This window comes from Pan paniscus, chromosome 9, assembly GCF_029289425.2.
Source record: "Pan paniscus chromosome 9, NHGRI_mPanPan1-v2.0_pri, whole genome shotgun sequence".
Taxonomy (NCBI): domain Eukaryota; kingdom Metazoa; phylum Chordata; class Mammalia; order Primates; family Hominidae; genus Pan; species Pan paniscus.
The window spans coordinates 57,431,820-57,456,390 of NC_073258.2; the positions used below are offsets into that span (position 1 = coordinate 57,431,820).

At 34.1% G+C, this 24,571-nt stretch overlaps 1 protein-coding gene and 1 pseudogene across 1 annotated transcript; both read right to left on the bottom strand.

The window, feature by feature from the left end:
- Positions 1-12,947: 12,947 nt before the first annotated feature.
- LOC106634409 (olfactory receptor 8H1-like) lies at positions 12,948-13,884 on the bottom strand. Its single transcript, XM_014343679.4, is given in 2 exon segments — positions 12,948-13,310; positions 13,312-13,884. Coding segments are annotated over 2 exon segments (936 nt in total).
- A 5,485-nt stretch (positions 13,885-19,369) lies between these two features.
- Positions 19,370-24,010, bottom strand: LOC100974808 (olfactory receptor 8I2-like; annotated as a pseudogene).
- Positions 24,011-24,571: the final 561 nt, after the last annotated feature.

Consider the following 24,571-nt stretch of genomic DNA (forward strand, 5'->3'; position numbering starts at 1 on the left):
CAATATTATAATAATCCTCGCTCTATAATCATAACCTAGGAAAAAACAGGCCATACAGAGGTAGGAGCTGAGGGGACATAGTGAGAAGTGACCAGAAGGCAAGAGTGCGAGCCTTCTGTTATGCCTGGACAGGGCCACCAGAGGTCTCCTTGGTCTAGCGGTAATGCCAGCGTCTGGGAAGACGCCCGTTGCCATGCTGACCATGGTCTAGAGGTAGCCTCAGTGTCAAGGAAAAACACCCGCTACTTAGCTGACCAGGAAAGGGATTCTCCCTTTCCCCGGGGGAGTTTAGAGAAGACTCTACTCCTCCACCTCTTGTGGAGGGCCCGACATTAGTCAGGCCCGCCCACAGTTATCCGGAGGCCTAACCGTCTCCCTGTGATGCTGTGCTTCAGTGGTCACGCTCCTAGTCCGCCTTCATGTTCCACCCTGTACACCTGGCTCTGCCTTTTAGATAACAGTAGCAAAATTAGTGAAAGTACTAAAAGTCTCTGATATGCAGAAATAATGGTGCAAGCTGTCTCTCTCTCTCCCTCTCTCTCTCTGCCTTGGCTGCCAGGCAGGGAAGGGCCCCCTGTCCAGTGGACACGTAACCCACATGACCTTACCTACCATTAGAGATGACTCACACTCTTTACCCTGCCCCTTTTACTTTGTATCCAATAAGTAACAGCGCAGCCAGACATTCAGGGCCACTACCAGTCTCAGTGTCTTGGTGGTAGTGGTCCCCCAGGCCCAGCTGTCTTTTCTTTTATCTCTTTGTCTTGTGTCTTTATTTCTATGCTCTCTCATCTCTGCACACAAGGAGAAAACCCACCAACCCTGTGGGGCTGGACCCTACAATGTTATTTCTCCATTTTTTTTTCTCTTTGCTTATGATAGCTTTGGCTATTCTGGGTCTTTTGTGTTTTCATATAAATTTTAAGATTCTTATTTATTTTTGTAAAGAATGTATTTGTATTTTGATAGGAATTGCATTGAATCTATAGATTGCTTTTGGTAGCCCAGGCATTTTAACAATATTGATTTTACCAGTTCATGAACATGGAATATCTTTCCATTTTATGTGTCCTACTCAATTTCTTTCATCAACATTTTATAGTTTTTATGGTACAGATCTTTCACTTCTTTGGTTATTCGTAGGTATTTAACTTTATTTATGGATATTGTAGATTTTTAAATTTCTTTTTCAGATTGATTGCTATTTCCATCGTAAACCAAAGATAAAATTCAAACCCCCGCCTCCCACCCTTCCCCACAACCATCTGAATGGACTCCCTCCTCGGGCAGGGGACTCTAAAATTTAATGTGAAAGACCAGATTAGGCCATGACTGGAAGTAGGATCTGATGTGCCTCATTATAATCCTCCAGTGCTAGCATCAACACAGACCGTAAGTCTCATGAGAAACATTTACGATCTATTCTAAACTTGCTACTTGGAGGCTTCATCTGCATGATAAAACCTTGGTCTGCACAACCCCTTATCTTAATCCAGACATTTCTTTCTACAGAAAACAACTCTTTCAACCAATTGCCAATCAGAATCTACTCAAATCTACCACTCACCTGGAAGTCCCACCCCTCCCCACCTCCTGCTTCAAGTTGTCCCACCCTTCCAAATCAAACCAATGGAATTTTACATGCATTGATGGATTAAATTTCTAAAATTTGAATATGTCTTAGTGTAGGCTATCAGTCAAAATTATGGTTATTATTTAAGCTATTGTAGAACACAGAGGTAACCAAATTTTTTTGTCAGTTGTCTGTTACTATGACTATTTAAAGTCATTTCCATGATTAATTGTTTAATTCTGATGCAGTTTCTGAAAACCTCACAAGCACACAAAATCCTAGAATATAGTATCTTTTAGGAGGTTCATGAAAGGATAGAAAGGACCCTGAAAACCACTCACTCTCGAATAAATACAGCTTTCTGATAACTTTAGAATCATATCATTTGGACTGGGTGAGAATTTCCTCAACTTTAGTGAAAGGACTGACTGGTTTATAAAACTGCTAACCCAAGTAGAACAAAGAATAATTGAATAGCAAGAAAACACTTTGCCAGATTTTTATGCTACATCAGCCATTACTAAAATTGTTTAGATATACAGTTTGAATGAACTCCATGGTCTGAGTCAATTTACCTATGATAACCCATCAGTTATCAGTGCTATGCACCTAAATTGGAGAAACAACTGATATTCAAGAGGACACAAGTTCAATGTTAAGCCTGGACTTGTGGAGAACCAGGACAGCCACCTTGTCCTTCCTGAGTCCCTAAAGCTTTGTTGTTAAGAGTTCTGCATTCTGTGACTCATCATGCAAAAGATAAAATGATCCAAATTAAATATATATTGGTGTGGTGACTTCTAAATTGCTGAAATAGTTTATGACCAATGTTTGGTTTGTCAAACCCATATTCCTAGGAAAACAATCAAAGCTTCAGGTACATTTCACTACCTGATGGATCATTCAAACATTTATAGAGGGACTTCATACAATTGTCATTTTCAATGCATGGGTTTTGGTTGTATAAAAGTTTTCTCATACAAGAGGGCTGATGTTATAACAGTAGATTATTATGCTACAGTATATGTTCACCAGGTAAAGAAAGCTTTTTTATAGTTTGCTGACTGAGGACAATAAACCCCTTTACAATCTAGAACCCAAAGACTGGATCTTTTGAGAACAACAGAGAAATACTGCCCTTGTCATCCACACTGTAGCAAAACTTCAATACCTTGAATCTTGGGTTCAAAATCTCACAACTCAGAAGGGTCCGTCCACACAAGTGAAATTGTACACTTCCCTTTGGAACCCTTAAGGTAAAGGTAACCAGGGATGTTTCTCCACAGAAGAAGATAGCATCCTTGATGTGAACAGCTTTTTCCCAAGATCGCAGATGAAGATTTCTCTACTATCATGAGACTCTTATCTTTGAATCTTTTTTTCCCTTGCTTAAGTCTCTATGAACAATAGAAGTGAAATGGGAGTATGTTGTGTGCATTCATGGGGTATACTTTTATTTGTAAAGGATTTTGAAGCCAGCCTTATACATGGATAACCTAATACCTTGACAGATGGAAAATGAAGGCCAAAGGTAGATGAGAAATTTTAATGGTACATATGTGTTGCCTCATAATCAGTCAGAAACAGAACATTGGTTCACTCCTTTTAACCTACCTCATAGGTTAAAGAGAACATTAAAAGTAGGCCCTTTACTAGAATGGCATCATTTGTTAGGTCCTCTTTTTCCATGGTTTTAAGTAAAAGACGCAATGATTAGGAATGTATCCCTCATGATAGGCTCTATAGCAGATTCTATTGTATAGGTGATGAATATACAACAGACTTTAAATTCTCTTGTAAAAGTTATGCTAAATAATAGAATTGCTCTACATTACTTACTGGCTAAACAGAGAAGTATCTGTGTAGCTGCTGGCACTTGTGGACTATGGAGAAATATATCATATCAGGTTTTATAGAGGGGATTAACAAAGAGACTGCTTAGTAAAGTGAGTAGACTTTTTAGCTCATTCTTTTATCTTTTTGATTTTAGGTGGTTTGGTTTAGGGGGACCCTGGGTAAGGAGCGTACTCCAAACTCTTGGTATTATCCTCCTGATAATAGTAGTTTCCCTGGTGCACTGTATTATCTTAAAAATTTTAAATGTTTAAATGTTCTAAGGATGGAGCCATCCTTAGAATGTCAAATGGTGTCTCTTCAACTGGAAAGACAAGACCTGAAAGAAATGTGAGACCATATGGGCACCGTAACTTATGAAAGACATGATGAGACTGGAAACCCAAAATGATGGTAACTGAGAGTGGTGCTTAGGCCCTAAGTGTTTGTCACACTCTCACCTGAGAACCTGAACAAAAGTGGAAAATTTTTAAACAAAATTATGGGTGGTCATTGTTTTGGACTGAGCTCATGCACTAGGCCCCAACAGACCAGACTAAACCAAAGTGGAGTCACTCGTGCTAAATGTGACATAATTAAGCTAAGACTTTAAGGATACACTTAGATCCTAGAACACACCAGGTTTTGTTTTCTCTCCTGTAAAAAGGATGTTCCAGCATAAGGAGGTACCCTCTACTCTAACCCTTTCAAAAAAATGAATAAATAACCTGAAGTCCCTGTTCCCATCTTACAAAACCTACTGTTCTGCTATTTCCCAGTGGCTTTCAAGCCCAAATAAGTACCTTTATAATGGTGAAACTGACATCAATTACTAAATTTTTTGTCCACCTTTAAAAATTGAGAGATGACCAAAGAGAGAAATTATTAAATCAAGTTTAGCCTAAAGCTACCTCATTACATATTTTAACTTTGGCCAAAAGGTTTCTTTGTACACCACAAACTAGAACAAGTGGAGGTGTAAACAGACTGAACCTACACTTCTGCCAATCACCAAGTTTTGGCCAATCAAAAGGAGCCAATTGTTTGAACCATGTTCAAATATGGCAAACACCAAGGTGTAACCAATTCAGCTATCTCTGTACCTCACTTTTGTTTTCTGTATGTCATTTTTTTTTCTGTCCATAAATCTTCCACCATGTGGCTGCACTGGAATCTCTAAGCCTACTCTGGCTCCGGTGACTGACCAATTTGCTAATCATTCTTTGCTTAACAAAATTCCTTTAAATTTAATTTGGCTGAAGTTTTTCTTTTATCATGTGTCCTCCTCAATTTCTTTCATTTATGTTTTATAGTTTGTATGGTACAGCTCTTTCACTTCTTTGGTTAAGTTAATTCCTAAGTATTTAACTTTATTTGTAGATATTGCAGACTTTTTATTTTTACTTTTGAATTGATTGTTACTGACATTGTAATCCAAAACTGAAATTCAAATCCCCTTCCTCACCCCACAACCATCTGAATAGACTCCCTCCTAGGCCAGGGCACTCTAAAATTAACCTCAAAGACTGGATCAGGCCATGACTGTAAGTGAGGGTCCTATGTGCCTCACTATACTCCTCCAGTATTAACATCAACACAGACTGTAGGTCTGATAAGTAACATTTACAATCTGTTCTAAACCTGCTACCTGGAGGCTTCATCTGCATGATAAAACCTTGGTCTCCACAACTCCTTATCTTAAACCAGAAATTCCTTTCTATTGATAATAACTGTTTTAGACAATTGCCAATCAGAATATCTTTAAATCTATCTATGACCTTCCCCTTCTTCAAGTTGTTCCACTTTTCCACATTGAACCAATGTAAAAATATGATTGATGTATTGTATCCGTAAAATGTGTAAAACAAGTTTTACCCTGACCACATTGGGCATATGTCATAAGGACCTCCTGAGTCTGTGTCACAGAGGTATCCTGAACCTTGGCAAAATAAACTTTCTAAATTGACTGAGACCTGTCATCGATATTTTCAGTTTGCAGTGTATAGAAATGGTCAAAAGAAAGAGCCAAACTCCGTAAAATATTTGAAGAGATTTATTCAGGGCCAAATATGGGTGGCCATTGCCCATGACACAGCCCCCATGAGGTCCTGACAACACGTGCCCAAGGTGGTCAAGGCACAGCTTGGTTTTTATACAGTTTAGGGAGGCATGAAACATCAATCAAATACTTTTAAGAAATACATTGGTTTGGTCCAAAATGGTGGGACAAGTCAAACAGTGGGAGGCAGCGGGTTCCAGGCTATAGGTAAATTTAAACCTTTTCTGGGTGACAATTCGTTGAGTTTGTCTAAAGATCTGGAATCCATAGAAAGGAAATGTTCAGATTAAGATAAAAGATTATGGAGACCAAGGTTCTTTTGAAGTCTTATAGTGTCTGCCCTTAGAGACAATAGATGACAAATGTTTCCTATTTAGATCTTTAAAAGGTGCTAGACTTTTAATTTATCTCATTAGGATTGGGAGGGCCTGGAAGAAAAAACATATATCTATGTTAATAGAGATTCTTTACAGATGCAAATATTCCTTTAAGGACAGCTTTACAGGGCCTTTCAAGATATGGGAAAGACACATGTTTTGGGGTAAAATATTTTGATTTTCTTCCCTGTTTCATAATGTTATGCCAGAGTCAGGTTGGAAAGTAAGTTATGATACATAGGGTTAAATAAAACCCATCTGCTGAAAATCTATGGTTTCTAGGACATGACTACTGAGATCATTTAGATAAGAATGTGGACAAGATAAAACAATTAGAGCTTAGTCCTCAAAATGCTACTAATTTTTTATGTTGATTTTGTATCCTGCAACTTTATTGAATTTGTTATCAGCTTTTTAATTAGTTTTCTGGTGGAGACTCTAGGTTTTTTCAAATATAAGGTCATATCGTCTGCAAATAAGAATAATTTGACTCCTTTCTTTTCAATTTAAAACCTCTTTATTTCTTTCTATTGTCTGATTTCTCCAGTTAGGACTTCCGGTACTATTTCAAATAATAATGTTGAACATGGGCATTCTTGTCGTGTTCTAGATCTTAGAGGAAAGGCATTCAGTTTTTTTTGCCATTCAGTATGTTACTAGTTGTGGGTCTGACATACATGGCTTTTATTATGTAGAGTTATGTTCCTCTTATACTCAGTTTTTGGAGGGTTTTTGTCATGAAGGGATGTTGAATTTTATCAAATCCTTTTTCAGTATCAATTGAAATGTTCATGTTTTTGGTCCTTCATTCCGTCGATATCACGTATCACTTTGATTGATTTGTGTATATCAAAAAATACTTGCATCCCTGGGATAATTCCCACTTCAACATAATCAATGACATTTTTAAACCGTTGTTGAAATGCTTTGCTAGTATTTTGTTGAGAATTTTTGTATTGTATTGATGTTCATCAGGGATTTGACCTATAGCTTCTTTTTTGTTTGTTTGTTTGTTTGTTTCAATGGGTCTGTCTGGTTTTGGTATACTGGACTTGTAGAATGAGTTTGGAAGTACCCATCCTCTAGTTTTTGGAATAGTTAAGTAGGATTGGTATTAGTTCTTCTTTAAACATTTTGGTAAATGTAAAATTTATGACAAATATAGCAAAATGAATGGGAGAGATCTGACTTTATACTACTCTAAAGGTCTTATGTGAAAAGCTGAGATATAGATTATTTTAGGTAAACTATAATACATAAAACATGTTTTTATAATCCAGGGTCAACACCAAGAAGACAGAAGATAAATATAACCAATATCAGGAATGAAATAAAGTATTTTACTCTGGTCCCCACAAATACGAAAAGGAAAATAAGAACATTATAAACAACATTTTGCTAATAAAATTGACAATTAAATGAAAAATACAATCCTGTAAAGAAGCTTACATCAGAATAAATGGGTAACCAGGGTAGTCCTATGTCAACTTAATAAATTGAATATGTTCTAAAAACCATCCATATGAACACAACGTTTGGAATTGCCTTCCTAGTGTCAAAAAATCTCACCTTTCTCTCAGACTAGAATGTGGGCAAAGTACTAGATTAACTCTCTTCAACAACATAGAAGAAGACATCAGGGAGATAATAGAGCAACAACATAGAAGAACCTGTGTCCTAAGATTGTCTTGTGAAAAACAGCTCCCCACAAAGTCTAGTCAGGTCAAGAGTAATAAGAATAAAACAAAGAACACTCTGCAGGTTATATTTAAGGATACTTTGTTGTTGTTGGGTCTCTCTGTTTCTGAATCCTTTTTTTTTTTTTAAACATCAGAAAAGCCTGTATCCTGATTAAATACAAATTCTCTTCCCAGCATCATCCTGTCATCTGATAAACTGTTCTTTCCTTTATTGAGTGCTTTTTCTGTAAATAGGACTGTACCTATACATCTGAGATTTAGCTAGTACTGCCAAAATCACACTCTCCTCTACCAACAGCCCTAGAGAATGTTTATCAGCAGCATATCCCTTTTAATAACCTCTATTTATTTATAATAAATTATTAATTAAATTTATTATATAATTAAAATATATAAATTAAATAAAAACCTCTATTATATATAAATAACCAGCCTTTAATAGGGTGTAAGGGATTTTTTTTTGTTAAGAAAAGAATCCAAAATGCCCATCAACCAATGAGTGGATAAAATATTGCTCTATGTATATATATTCCATATATATGGATATATGATGGAATACTACTCAGCCATAAAAAGGAATGAATTAATGGCTTTAACAACAATCTGGATGGAACTGGAGACTATTATTCTAAGTGAAGTAACTCAGGAATGGAAAATCAAACATTGTATGTTCTCACTCATAAGTGGGAGCTAAGCTATGCAGATGCAAAGGCATAAGAATGACACAATGGACTTTGGGGACTTGAGGGAGAGGGTAAGAGGGGGGTAAGGGATAAAAGACTACAAATTGTGTTCAGTGTATACTCTTCTGGAGATGGGTGTACCAAAATCTCACAAAACACCACTAAAAAGCTTGCTCATGTAACCAAATACCACCTGTTCCCCAAAAAATGTGTGGAAATAAAAAAATTTTAAAAAATCATGCAGTTATCACTGGGAAGGAAGTTTCAGGAAGAAGAGAAAACAGAAAACTTCAGGCAGTGTTAGTAATACTATTTACAGAGAAGAGCTGGGAGATAATGGAATAGAGACAAAGTAAGTGTGACAGGTGGAATAATAAGAAATGAGTTCATAGATTCAAGAATTGAGGACATCATTTTCAACCAATGAACACTTATAAAGTTCTTGGTTTTTATTTTTAGTGTGAGGAAATACTGTATAGGGTTTGTGAAGAGAAATGATATAATCCAACCTACTATTTAACAGTATAACTCTGGCTCCTACATAGAGATTCAACTCAAGAGGAATAAGAATAAAATTACATGCATGCTACCACACTACAGCAATAATTCTGAAACTAAAAAGACAGTTATCCGGGCCAGGATGGTAGCAAAAAATGTGTTCAGACACCAAACGTATTCCATATTTAGAAGAACTTTAATATACTAATGGAATGGAAGTAAAGTGTATTTAATAAAAATAAAATTCCAAGATAATTCTTTTTTTTTTCGGGGGGGAGAGAGCATGTTTTCTTGGTATTGCATTAAATGTCTATGAGCTGATGATACAAAAGAAAAGCAAACACTTACAAGGACATGGGTATAGATTCTTACTAATTGATGAAAACCATTCAAACTGCAAACACAGTTTGCAAATAATAATTGCAAAAGTCTGAGACAAACACTTTCCGAGATGTGAGTGTATCAATAGGATTCTGATGTTACCAGGACTACTTTGATATTCCTTTGCATTTGTTTTCTGCATTAACCTGAAATTCCCCCATGGAAGTTGCTGGAACCACTGACTATCCCGTCCTCTCTAGAACTTCAGTTTAAATAATCAGAAGTCCATTTGCTTCCCAGGCTGCACTTCTGCTTATTGTGCAACTTTCAAAGGGCAAAGTGTCCTTTTCTGAATATTTGATTGAATGCCCAGAATTTAAAAGGATTTCTCCACCTCTCTTACTTGTGGCTGAGAAAGCCGTCACTCGCAGACAGTTCTCCCTAAGATGTGTGTCTATATCTGAAACAGTTACAGGAAGCCTCTCCTGGCCACATAGAGTTGAAAGAAATAGTTAGGCTTGTAAGAAAAGTTATTGAAAGGTGACAAGAATTACATAATAATATGAGCTGAGTGTCCAAATGTGTCCTCAGGAGAGGAGGGCACTGTCCTCACTTCAAGCCAAGTAAAGGCCCCAGACCCACCCATTGCTGGCTTGAATGCTCTGTTTCAGCTTAAGCTAAAGCCTATATTTACCCAGTTCTGGAGCTCCTCTGTGTTTTATTTATTTTTTAAAAATTCTTAATTTGACTTTTTTTGTGAGTACATAATAGATACATATTTATAGAGTATATGAGGTAATTTGATGCAGGAAGACAATGCATATAATCACATTACTTCAATATAATTCTTAAACCTTTGCTTGAACAAGTAAAGGGTGGTTTTCCATTAATGTGTGATTAAAATTTAGATATTGTTAGTACTGACCTGGCAGTTAAATTATAATGATAAAGTATGTTAATTATATATGTAAAGCCCATTGAATATTGTCTGAACAGTGCTCAGAAAAAACTATATTATTACTATTTTCATCTAGCCATCATTATTTGAAAGAAAAAATAGCTGTTCATATTTTGCTATGCTGAATTACAGGGTTTTTTTGTATTTATGTTATATGGCATTTTGGCATGACACTATGAATCAGAGGACTATGCCTTAAATTAGACAATATCTTACATAAAATATAGTTTACATCACTATAATAGCAAAAGTATAGGTCAAATGTGAACAGTCTAAATCTTTCATATTGCACATAGATTATTGTATACTTTTCTACAACATTATGTGAATACATTTTAGCTTATACAATGAAGAGGACAAGGTAGTCCTAATTAAAATAGAATTTAAGCAATTTCTCAGCATAAGTGTTGTCTACAAAGTGATAGATTCTGTTGGCCATCTTTGTAACTCAAATTGACAGGATCCATTTTCTAAATCATAGAAGTAGACATAAATGAAAGCAACATAAAACCATAGCTTATAAAAATGACTAGAAAAATGGAAAGAGCCTATAAATACATGAAATTATATCATGCATTTATAAGATGAGAATGAGCCAAAAAACATATTATTAAACAATAAATCCCTACTACATACTTGTTTCTAATTGCAAACGAAAACAAATAGGGGAAACTATAAATATATATTCTGGACAACATGGATATCAAAGCAAAAATTAGATCATAATAATTTTATATAGCATTAGTATTTGATAAGGCAAAGTTTTGAAATAAATTAAGAAAGTAGAGGAAATAATATATATTTAAAAGATCTGAATAAATTAGTTGACAGTTTGAATTACTGAAAAAATATTAAAATATTAACTCAAAATGGAGGTTACATTCTATTTTAAACATTCATAAAGCACTTAAAAAACAGAGGACAATTTTACAAAGAAAACAAATTTCAAAAGGTAAAAAACAATTGCTTGAATGAAAACAATCTAGTAACTGTTACAAAAATTTAAATAAAAAATCAAATACTTGGAAAATGGAAAATAGCTTCTAAAATAACCTTTAAATAGCACAGAAAAACAATACTGTGATTCCAGAACATGTAAAAGAAAAATTTAAAAATAAAAGACATTTTATCACTCTACCTGACTAAAGTTTATGAGATGTCACAACATCTGAATTCATCGTCAATTCTTTGCTTTACAACTTTTCTCTATTAAGAAATGTAAAAATCAATGAATAAAGCATTTAATTCAAGGATTTATTTTTAAAACTAAAACAAATTTGTAGACATCAGGAGCAAGGCAATGATTTTTAAAAACACAGAATTTTAACAAAGAAACAGTTTGACACTTTACAGAAGTCAAGTTTTCAAATGTTTAGCACACAAAAGAGATATCACTACATGTAGATTTTTAATGTGGTGAGTTAATATTTCAAGTCCAAAACATTGTGAAATGAGTCTTGATTTTGCCCATGTACCAAGAAAAAATTTATATTATAGTTGTCAATGACAAAGAGATTATCCAATGTTAAACTTGTAAATGGATACAGAAAGCTGAAAATCAGTACACAGAAAGTGATAGTTTATATATGTTATACACATGCACATATTCAAAACTATTGATCTAGAAGAACATGCACAAAACTCGATATTTGTTTTTCTTAAACTGAAAACAAGTTTATTAGAAAAATAAAGAAAGAAAAGAATGGCTATGCCATAAGCAAAACAGCCAAAACTCAATATTTTGAGGGTTTCTATTTTCCTTAATATTTTATAATATTTTTCGAATTTTCTCTAACAATATATGCTATTTTATTATAACTTAATTTTATCAAAATATTTTATTTCCTAAAGTCCAAATTGTGAACTACTGATATTATCTTTTTTTTTCCTTTTTAGTTGCTTGTGTGTCTGTAAATTAAATTAACCAAAAGTAATTTGTAAAACACAAGTGAATATCCTTCACAAAAGGCATTGCGCTGGAATGCAAGTCTTCTAATGAGAATAGGCAGCATTGATTATTGTCACCTTAAATACTTTACAACTACTCTCTGATCAAATTTGGAGTTATTATTTATCTTGTGCCTTAAGGAAAGAGAGTTTTAAATTTTAGGTAACATATTCTGGGTTGTATAGCTGAAAATGTAGCATATTTAGAATCTAACTCTTGGAAAACTTTATTTCAAAATAGTACTCATAAAGACTCTGCTATAATTCTTCCCCATATAATAAATGAAATAGCTTCTGAGACTGTTATCATTGTGCCCTAAATCGTTGTTTTCCATAATAAATTTACCTACAACTGAAGTATGCATAGGAATTTGTGTAATATAATTTTAAAGGATAACAATATTTTCTTATTTTCCACGTCAGTTGCTTCTAAAAACATATATTTAGACTGTAAATATGACACACATATTATTATTTTTTGTTTTGTTTTGTTTTGTTCTGTTTTGTTTTGAGACGGAGTTTCGCTCTTGTTGCCCAGGCTGGAGTCCAATGGCACGATCTCGGCTCACTGCAACCTCTGCCTCCCAGATTGAAGTGATTCTCCTACCTCAGCCTCCCAAGTAGCTGGGATTACAGGCATGCACCACCACACCCAGCTAATTTTTTGTATTTTTACTACAGACGGCATTTCATCATGGCTAGGCTGGTCTTGAACTTCTGACCTCATGTGATCCACCCACCTCGGCCTCCCAGGGTGCTGGGATTATAGGCATGAGCCACCGTGCCCGGTCAACACATATTATGATTTCTAATTGCAATCTGGATTTCTGAAAACATACACCTTGAAATGTTCAAGATCATGTTTAGTCAAGCAAAGGTTAGCACAACAAAAATGCAAACATGAAGGATTCAATTGTTTTTATAGGGAGACCAAGGAAATACCAAATAGAAAAGAAAGAAAAGATGAGTTTAAATGTTCAGCATTCCTGCTATTTTAATTACCTGGAGTCCTGTCTTCTCTGCATGACTCTAATGAGAGCATTTTTAACTTCTTTGTTTCTAAGACTATAAATGAGTGGATTCAGCATGGGAATCACAATAGTATAAAAAACAGAAGCCACTTGATCCCTTCCCAAAGAATAAGACTTTCTTGCTTTTAAATAAGTAAAAATCATAGTTCCATAAAAGATGGTGACTCCCAAGAGATGAGAGGCACAAGTAGACAAAGCTTTCTGCTTTCCTGAAGTGGAATTAATTTTCAGGATGGTAGAGAGAATGGACACATAGGATGCAGATATTGTGATAAGGGACACCATCAGGGTGGAACCAGCTAAAATGTATATCATGATTTCAATGTCGTTATGTGTCCGTGCAGGACAGAGCTAAAATTGGAGACGTGTCGCAGAAAAAGTGACGGACTACATTTGAGTCGCAGAAATGCAGTCTGCTCATCCAAACCACATTGACAAAGGAGTTGATAAAGCTAATCACATAGGGCCCAGTGACAAGAGCGCGACACAGCCTTTTGGACATAATAACTGGGTAACGTAGAGGACTGCAGATAGCTACATAGCGATCATAGGCCATTGATGAGAGAAGAAAACATTCAGCAGCTCCCAAGAAGACAAAAAAGAACATCTGGGCAAAGCAGCCCATGAAGGAAATATAGTTGGAAGTCAGTAAGTTCGCTAAGGTTTTAGGTGTGATGACAGTTGAGTAACTGAGGTCAATAAATGACAAGTGAGTAAGGAAAAAATACATGGGAGTGTGAAGCTGGAGGTCCAGGCGGATTATCAATATCATCCCCACATTCCCCAGCATAGTAATTAGGTATATCAGGAGAAATAGCATAAAGAGGGCCATCTGGACCTCTTCAGAATCTGACGGTCCCATAAGGATGAAGTCAGGCACATTTGTGTTATTTCTTCTACCCATGATGTTCAATTGCTTTAAACTGCTGAGAAATCAAAGTTGATACTTAACAGGAATGACTTCAAAAGGTTTCTGATTATACAATAACCTAGATTTAATTCATTTAGTGTTTCTATAAATTGCTAATACATTTATAGAATGTGACCTTAAAACGGAATTAAATTGCCAATGTAGATAAAAGTGTAAATTAACATTTAGATGTGATATAAAAAATGTAACATATTGCATAATTAGAATGAACCTGACCTTGTTCTGAATGCCTTCCTTTATTAATACATTTAATCCACAAGAAAATACTATGCCATAGATACTACTATTATCCACATATTTTAGATGAGAAAAAAAGAGTATGGAAGGTTTGAGTAACTTATCCAAAGTCAGAACAATTAAATGTTGACACTGATTCTGCCAACATATGTTGACTTCAGAGAGAAGGCTTATAATACTATACTCCTGTTTATAAATAATTTCAGAAAACTTGAGAAAGAGCTAAACATGTAATAAACAATGAGAGGAAACAGTTTTTAATAGATTATTTACTGCCCCTTTGTTTCTAATATTATTTAATGGTAATTTTAAATAAATTTCACCCTTAAGGATTTTAGCAGGATACATTAAAATTATAGACCATATATAAGTATTAATTTATACAAATATGATGTTTTAGTAACTTAACCAATCAAAATCAAATTTCTTCCAAAAATTATACGATCAAAATATGTACTTTGCTTGTAGACTCTGATTCCATCAACTCTACATATCTCTTTTCACAAACCCGGACATTACTCAGGGTAAGGACTAGATGACATGTATATGTATATTCTTATGATAAAGTCCTGAATTAATTTCATCTGAAATAAAATCTTCCAATTTTGAGAATAATACTTACCGTGTCTGAGCCAAAGTTGGTGAAAACGCTTTCTTCTCATATTATCTGTCTAGAAATTTGTCAACCTCAATTTTTCTTATAAATAAAATATGAAAAGCATTTAAGGAGATAAAATTTTCTCTGATATAATATTTGTTTTCCTTGAGATAAGTTGTTTTTACATTTTTGTGCATTCATTTTGTTTTATTCTGTGTCAAAAAACCAACCTAGAAATTTCGTTTAGGTTCTGGTCAAATGGAAAGATTACCAGGAAGTTGTGTGTCAAAAGAACACTGGGAATCTCTGTGACTATAGGTAGATTATTCTTTACCTCTCGCTCTGATAATTCCAGAGTACCTCATATATGAGGGGCTGATGATAATGCACCTTTTGGTAGTCGCTGTGGACCAATTACCAATGAAGAATTGCTTGGTATGTTTCCAAGGATAAAGGTGCAAGGAATAAAACAGCCATGATAGATTTTGAGCAAAGGTTTTCCTTTTTACCTTACAAGCCACACAAATGAAGGAAATTATGGATTGGTCTTTTCTTGTGATGTTTTCAATATTTTACTGGGATGGTGGAGAAGCCATTTCCAGAAAAATACTTAATTATTCTCTGACTGACACCATCAAAGATGGAATAACACATTTTTTTCAATTAAAATTTTGTATATTTAAATGTATGATACTATCATAGAAGTAAACATGTTAATTAGAAAAGAATCGGCCGGGCGCGGAGGCTCACGCCTGTAATCCCAGCACTTTGGGAGGCCAAGGCGGGCGGATCACGAGTTCAGGAGATCGAGACCATCCTGGCTAATACGGTGAAACCCCGTCTCTACTAAAAATACAAAAAATTAGTTGGGCACGGTGGTGGGCGCCTGTATTCCCAGCTACTCGGGAGGCTGAGGCAGGAGAATGGCGTGAACCCAGGAGGCAGAGCTTGCAGTGAGCCGAGACAGTGCCACTGCAGTCCGGCCTGGGCAAAAGAGCAATACTCTGTCTCAAAAAAAAAAAAAAAAGAAAAAGAAAAGAATCAGAATATAACAAAATTCAAAAAAGAAAATGAAAATAATTCTAAACTGTTAACATTTTGTAAACAGTATAAATTTTACTAATTATTTTCTTTTGTGCACTTAATTCCTATATGTACATGTATGTATAGGTTGCATAATAATACTATATATTCAATGTATTTTCATCATTTGATAACCAAAATTTTTTGCTATGCCATGAACTATGTTATATTAACCTTTTATAAACCCTACAATTCTATGGTTCAGGTTTTGGCTAATGCCCCGGGGAAAACTTACTAAGTTAACTAACTGTTTACCAGCTGATAAATAGACATTTTGAAGCATTACCAAAAAAGTGATGCAGGTGATTTATTCTGGTTTGGCAGTGTCACCTAATTCATCTACATGAAATATTTGTGCAATATGTTTTGCTATTTTCATGTACTTTTTAAATTTTTATGAAATAAAAGTGAGAGCAGAAAGACAAAATCAGCCCTGAGACCAATAAACATTTTATAATGAATTTAGTTGCTTAAAACTTACTTCCTCCATATATAATCAGGTCAAATTTTTTCTTAAATATGGGTTAAAAGTATATAAAAATTGAGCTGAACTATTGTACAGAGAACTATTTGCCCAAGATGGGGAAGCAAAGGAAGAGCCTGGAAGAAAATACAGTGTGAATCAGGGTAAAATATTAATGTGGTTTTGTGTTAAGTCATGATAATAAAATCAATTTTCATGTAAATTTAAAAGTGAGTCTAGAAGGAAGCATGCCTGTAATCTAGAATTTCAGGAGATAATTTGTTGGTATGTATAAAGCAGCTACTTTTGTATGTATTTATTGTACATTTGATGAGTTTTTGGAAGAGCAATTCTGTTCATCAGAAATTTAGTGATCCTGAGATAGGCTAATGTGGAGATTAAAAAGCCAGAATCACACCCTTTGACAATAGGTATCATTAGGGTTTAAGCCAAATAAGAGGCAAAAAGTGACTTTTTACGTCAAGGCCACCTCAATAGACTTGGTGATTGCAAAGTTGCCATGAACAAGGGGTTTTCTTGCTCATGTTTTTTTCTAACGTTAAAAACTATTTTGTTCAGGTTCAGAGTTGTTTATAATGGCAAGAAAATTATTTTACCATTTACTATGTAATGGCAAAAGCCTAATTCTGATCAGAGATTTTAAATCTCTCAATTTAAATGATATATAGTGTAATGCTCTAGGTAATTATATTTTATTTTTGTTGTTATTTATTTATTTAGAGACAGAGTCTCGCTTTGTTGCCCAGGCTGGAGTGCAGTTGTGCTATCTTGACTCATTGCAACGTCCACCTCCTGGGCTCAAGCGATGCTCCTGCCTCAGCCTCCCAAGTATCTGGGACTACAGGTGCTCGCTACCAGGCTGGGCTTAATTTTTGTAGAGACAGGGTCTCCCTAAGTTGCAAAGGCTTGTCCCGAACTCCTGGGCTCAAGCGCTGTTCCTGCCTTGGCCTCTCAAAGTTCTGGGATTACAGGTGTGAACCACTGTGCCTGGCCTTAAGTCATTATGTTTTACACCATGTTACTTATGCCCCTTCTATTCTCTCTCTCTCAATCTCTCTCTCTCTCTTCTGGATTATGTTTACTATTGTTTTCTTTGTCTTTCATCTTTGACTCAATAAAAAAAATTGACCTTTTTTTGATAAATTTTGTTCAAAAACTTACTAACTTGCTTATTCATTAGTTATTTTAGTTATTTGTGTTTTACTATTTTATTTCCCCTACTTTATCAGGTTGCATACTTTGGCTAGGTATTGAAAATACCTAGTAAAAGTATTTTCTTATGGTTACCTGTTTAATAATACCACCATTTAATATTTGCATTATTCATCTGGGTGTCACTTTTCACTTATATATAGTGATCTGAATTATTCCTATTGTAGCATATTATGAAAATAGTGTAAAGTTAATTTTTTTATTTCTTATTTGACTAAGATTAACCTCAGTTATGCTTAGTCATTAAGTTATTAAAATCTTAATAAAATTATAATTCTAATTTTTTAAAATTTTGAGTTAAAATTATTTTTATCTTACAAATATTGATTGATTTTTATTTATTTATTTTTAGAGATGGAGTGTCACTCTATTGCCCAGACTGAAGTGCAGTGGTATGATCTTGGCTCACTGCAGCCTCTGCCTCTGGGTTCAAGCGATTCTTCTGCTTCAGCCTCCCTAATAGCTAGGACTACAGGTGTGTGCCACCACATCTGGCTACTTTTTATATATTTTTGGTAGAGACTGGTTTTCACAATGTTGGCCAGGCCGGTACTGATAAAACTTTTTCAATGGTTATCTTCTGACAACACCTGGGAGAGTTCATTAAATCAGGTTTAAGTCTCTTTTCAAGGAAAGCACCACCTCTCCCACCCCACACACATGAACAATACACACACATTTTCTTCCTTTAATGCTATAGAATTAACAAAGTTTTTCCGTTTGATTTGGAGATGCAAGAGTCACTGTATATATCCAAAATATTCTAGGAATTATGCTACCACTAATGAGACATCTATAGTTAATGATAAATTAAACTCTCCTTTTTTAATAGAAAATATATGCCATAAACAGAGCACTTTTCTGTGTAATCTAAAATTGTGTTCATACATATATGATGAAGAACTCATCTGTAAGGGGCAAATGACTCCATAGTATCAAGAGATTTCTCTATACTGCCTGGTATCTGTTGTTCCATTAGTGATTGCACTGAAATTATTTCAATCTTTCATTTTTCATTGTGGCTAATATTTGCTTTGTTATTTTTATTTTTTGTTTGTTTGTTTAGTTCTGTACTCTTTGCTTTCAGGTGATCAGCTGTCATTTAATATTTTTAGTAAAATGTAACTGTTCTTATTCCTCCATCTTCCATTTTTCTACTCTCAAGTTGCCAATAGCTGAGAAAACAGAATGTCAAATTATATTGTCAATTTAATTTGTTTTTTTTTAGTTTTTAAAACATTTTTTAGTTTTTTATGGGTCCATAGTAAATGTGTATATTTATGGGGTACATGCGATGTTCTGAAACAGGCATGCAATGTGAAATAAGCACATCTTGGAAAATGGTTTATCCTTCTTCTAAGCCTTTATCCATTGAGTTATTATGTTGGTGCAAAAGTAATGGCGGTTTTTGCCGTTTGTTTTATGTTTGTCTTGTTTTGTTTTAATAACAAAAACTGCCATTACTTTTGCACCAGTCTAATACAAACAATGCAGTTACGTGATATAAGCCAGGCACAGAATGACAAAAATTGCATGTTCTCAATGTAATAATTTTGAACCTGTTTCAGTGAGATGGCATACTCACATATGAATGTTCAGATGCCTCTTATTTCCTTGTACATGTCTATGTCTGAATAATTTATATTCTGAATTGACCTCCAAATACAGGGTGTTAGTGGTCCATATAATGAAATAATAATTAAACTTACAAACTGCAAGTCTCTAAGTTCTCATTTAGTTTGTGTTATGCTTTTTGATGTTACTCTGCTATTTTCCTAGTTGTTGGCATAATTGAATTACTGAAGCCATCCACGTTTGTTTTAATTATAACATACATAAATTTGTCATGGAAAAAGTTTTCTATGTATGACTCTCAAAGAGCATTTTTTACATCGTTGTTCCTCAGACTCTAGATGAGTGGATTCAACATGGGAATGACAGTCATATAGAATACAAATGCCAACTGTGCGTGGATCAGGGATGATGTTTTAACCGGTTGCAAATAGGTGAAAATCAGGGACCCATAGAAGATAGTTAACCCATAAGGTGGAATGCGCAGGTGGAGAAGGCCTTCTGCCATCCTGCTGCCGACTGGTTCTTCAGGATGGCTGAGATGATGGCGATATAAGTGACTGTGATGATAAGGAGAGAGCTAAGAAGAGTGAATCCAGCTAAGGCAAAGCTCACCATTTCTGTGCTGAATGCATCTACACAGGACAGTGCTAAAAGAGCTGTGGTGTCACAGAAAAAAAAATTGATGCTGGAATCACAGAACAAAACCACTTATCACACAGACAGATACCAGAGAATTTGTGAAACCTATTGTGTATGACATTACTCCCAGCCAGTTGCACACTTTCTAAGAAATGACTACTGAATGAGGGATTCCAGATTGCTACATAGCAATCATAGGCCATTGATCCCAGCAGGAAACACTCAGTACACACCAATCCAACAAAAAAGTACATTTGAACAAAGCAGCCAACAAAGGAGATGGATCTCTGATTGGATTGGAAATTCGCCAATGTCTTAGGTGTTATGGAAGAGGAGTGAAATATGTCAATGAATGCTAAATTGCTGAGGAAAAAGTACATAGGGGTGTGAAGCTGAGAATCCATTCTGATTAACATGATCAGTCCCAGGTTTCCCAAAATAGTGAATAGATAAATGATGAGAAACATCAAGAAAAGACTGACTCGTAATTCAGGGTGATTTGCATATCCAGAGAGGACGAAGACAGTCACCTCAGTGAAATTGTTGCCAGCTGTTTATATCAACTCAGGCCTTTGACTTACCTGCTGAATAACAATAAGGAAAGTTAGAGAAGGATTCAAATCTAAAGGCCCTATAATCAAATTTGACTCAGACTCCAACTATGAAAGAGTTACAAATGGAAAGGAAAATTTAGTGATTTCAAGTTAGGGATTTATGCATAATTTTTTTATTTTTTACAAACTGACAGACATTAATTAAAACAAAGTTCACAATTTTTTGGACTAAAAAACATGTGTCTGGAAGGATGTCTAGGATGAAAGATTCCTCCTGAGATGTACCGTTCTCTGCCCCAGTCCAACATCGGGTCTTGCAATTTAATGAAAATAACTGTATCTAATGAATATTCCAATTTATCTAATGAAATTAATTTTATCTAATGAATACAGTAATTTATCTAATGAAATTAATTTTAGCTAACAAATATAGCAATTTAATGAAATTAATTGGTGATTTATCTAATGAAATTAATTGTATGATACTCAGCAATTTATCTAATGAAATTAATTATATGATACTCTTAGAAAAAATAAAAAACCCATTTAGAAAAGGAAGTTCTACAATTTGTGAACTTAATAATTCCTTTTTGTTGCAGTCTTATTTTCTTAACATCTAACTACTTCACAGGATTATTTTAGGAGCTTAATAAAATCTTAGGTGGACATAGCTAATATTTCCTTGGACTCTGTAAAGCTTTTTAGATTTTGTTAAGAAAAAAATAGAAAAGACAAAACTAGACGCATCCCGCTCACTTGACATGTTAATGCTAAAACTTCTTATACTTTTTTCTCCTATCATGTATTCTTTCTGTCTTTGGGTGAGGTGAGACCAAATGTCTTGCTCGTCATGAAGGGCATTTTTCTTAAAGCCTGATGGAAGACGCAGACATTAAAAAATAAAAAGTTTCTCAATGTGAGAAACATGCAAATAATAATCACAGGCTGGCAGACATGCAAATTTTAGGGGAAAAAAGGTAATAAAATTAGATATGCCTGGGATTCAATAATCCAAACGAAACATCCTTTTTTTCAGTTATCTTCCATTTATTTTCAGGTTTGTTATATTTGCCTCATCTATAATTCTGAATCCCATGAATTGTCAACATAATGACTTGGATCTGTTGTTGTTGTTACTGTAGTTATTTAGCACAGAGCTCTATTTCCTATATAATGGACCCTAGATATTATGATGTTGATGAAAAATATTGGTGGTTTTGATGATAATGCTGGGTATTATATATATTATCTTCCATTGATAGGATAGAAATAAGAGCCAAATTAACTTGTTAACTTGTTTTTGTGTGCATTCTTGAGAATTGAAAGTTTATATTTTTTGTTCAAGTCTAGATTCTTATTTAGAATTAGTTTTGATCTTAGCATATTTCTAAAGCAATCCCATGACAAAATATTTTCTTCTGAAATCTCATACGTTAAGCAGTATTCTTATACCTGCAACTCTTCCTCAAACACTTAAACTCACCTAATAAAGAGGTTAGACAATTATCATCTTTAATCTCTTGAGATTCGTATCTTAATTGTACTCGAGGATCTCTTCTTAATTTGTCTGGGGTATGTCTCCAATAGAAGTCTTTGGAAATGTATAATCTTTATTTTTGTGTATTCAGTTAAATAACAGCAGATATTATTTAAAAATTCAATTGATGTAGCTTTAAAAATCATGTTATTTACATGTTATTGGTAGATGTATACATGAAACATTTATGAAAAGTTAAATCTTTATGAAAATAAAGGTGACATATGATGTTAGGGTATCTCAGATAACCACTGTTTCCCAGATAACCCTCTTATGCAACAGAAGTAAGCTTTCCTACTCATTGACTTAATACTGTTAATATGTGTTGAAATTACATTACCATCCATGTCAACAATCATAGATGTGTTTACTTTCAACACAGGCAGTTATTTTTAATTGTGCTTAATGGTATATACATAATATCGTTGGCTGATAATAAGTATGCCATCTAAGAAAATGAACAAGAAACCTACGGTACAAATCAAACTCATGCTTTCCATTTAATGATCAATTTATGAGTAAATACAATATTTCTCACAATTGTATTCATATTATTATCATTTATTTTTGTTTGTTTGTTTCAGAGCAGCTTCCTAGCCTACACTACTATACAGATTCTGGTTTATTAGGTTTGGTATTGACCCATAAAATTAAATTTTTAAAAATGCCCCACGTTACATGGATTATACTTGGGCAACCACTAGCTTGGAAGGATCTCTCAGACTTGTCTAATTAAATTATTTTCTGCTGTGATTGTTACATTCTCCTTATTTCTTGTTTTTAAAGGGGGGCTTACTTTTAATTGACAAGTAATAACTGTTTATATTTATGGAGTACATAGTGGTGTTCCAAAACATAATGTGTAGTGACCAGGTTATACATATCTATCATCTCAAACATTCATCATTTCTTTGTGTTGGGAATATTCAATATCCTCCATCTAGCTGTTTGAACCTACATAATATGATATTGTTAACCGTAGTCATTGTACGGTAGTACAGAACAATAGAACACATTCCTCTTTTCAAGCTGTAATTTTGCATCCTTTAACAAATCTCTTCTTACTGTTACATAATGAAACAAGACAGATATTTTCATGGGGAAAAGAAAATACATTTTTCCTAGCAACAGAAACCATCTCTAATATTACCTGTCACATTAGAGGTTTTAAAAAAGTAATAAAATCTATTATAGATGTGCCTTATCACTCACTGATAATATTATCAGATATTAGGACAAAATAAATGGTATACAGTAGTCCCCCATTTTTTGTGGTTTTACTTTCTGTTGTTTCAGTTACCCTTGGTCAATGAGTCTAAAAATGTTAAATGGAAAATTCCAGGAATAGACAAATTAGAGGTTTTTAAATTGTGCATTTCTGAGTATTGTTATAATGGTTCCATTTTATTAGTGGTTATTGTTAATCTTTCACTGTGTCTAATTTACAAATTAATCTTTATCACAAGTATGTATGTATAGAAAAAAGTATATATCAAGTTTGGTAGTATCTGAAATTTCAGGTATCCACTGGGGTTGTAGATTCTTTGAGGATAAGGAGAGACTACAGTAATTTTTCCCCCACTAAGTGTGCAATTTGATAAAATAATACTTTGAAAGAATTGGGCTGTACCCCTTCAATATTAACTTTTCATCTACTCTTACTTATTTGTTCAACACAAATTGATTAAACAGCTATTAGACGGCAGGCACTATGCTTTTTGTGGGACTACAACTATGAAAATGATATCATTTCTCCTTTCACACTACCTAGAGTTAATTGTCTCTTTCAAGATTCAAATTTTGTCTCAGCTATTTAATATTCTGATATTTGGTGAACTAATATGTATAGTGTTCACAAATACACAATTGCTGTAGGGGCTATTGTTGACCATGTTACAGGACAAATAGACATTTAATAACTACTTGATTAACTGAATTTACATCTTCTTGCACATCTATTTTGATTTCTGTCAATCGAATCTTTTTAACTTTTCATTAACTATTTTGGCTTTACTAATGTTAACTTAATCATAGGGTGAATATTAATACTTAAGAAATGTATGGTGATAAAATAGTATTAGCTAAACTACAGACTTACTAAATTTCACCAAGTTTTCCACTGAAGTCCTATTTTCTCTTCCAGGATCCAATCCAGGATGCCAGGTTGTGGTTAGTGTCATGTCTCCTTAGTCTATCGGAGTCTGTTCCTGTTCAATATTCTTTTCTTTTCTTTCATGACTGTGATACTTTTTTAGTACCTGTCAAGCATTTTATAGGCTATCCTTCAATTAAAACTTGCCTGATGTTTTCTACTGATTAAATTGAGGTTTTTCATAATTGGGAATAGTTCCAGAGAGGCAATCTGTATACCATTTTCCATTTTATCACAGGGTATATGTGTTGATAGGTGATATTATTAGTGATATTAAACTTGATCATTTAAAGTAGTGTGTGCTGGACTTTTTTTTACTGTAGAAGTATAATTCTATCTTTGTATTTATTAAATATTTATTGGGGGAAAGCTAATTTAGACTATGTAAATATTTCATGACTACTTTTTACTATTCATCAATGTTTGTTGCTTGTAACAATTATTACTGTATAATTTTGGTAAAATTTACTATTTTCCTTACTCTTTCTATATATTGGAATTATTCTGTAAGGAAGAGTTGTTATTTCTCCCCTATATGTTTATTTATTCAGCCTTCTATTTAAATCAATATGCACTCATAATTATTTTA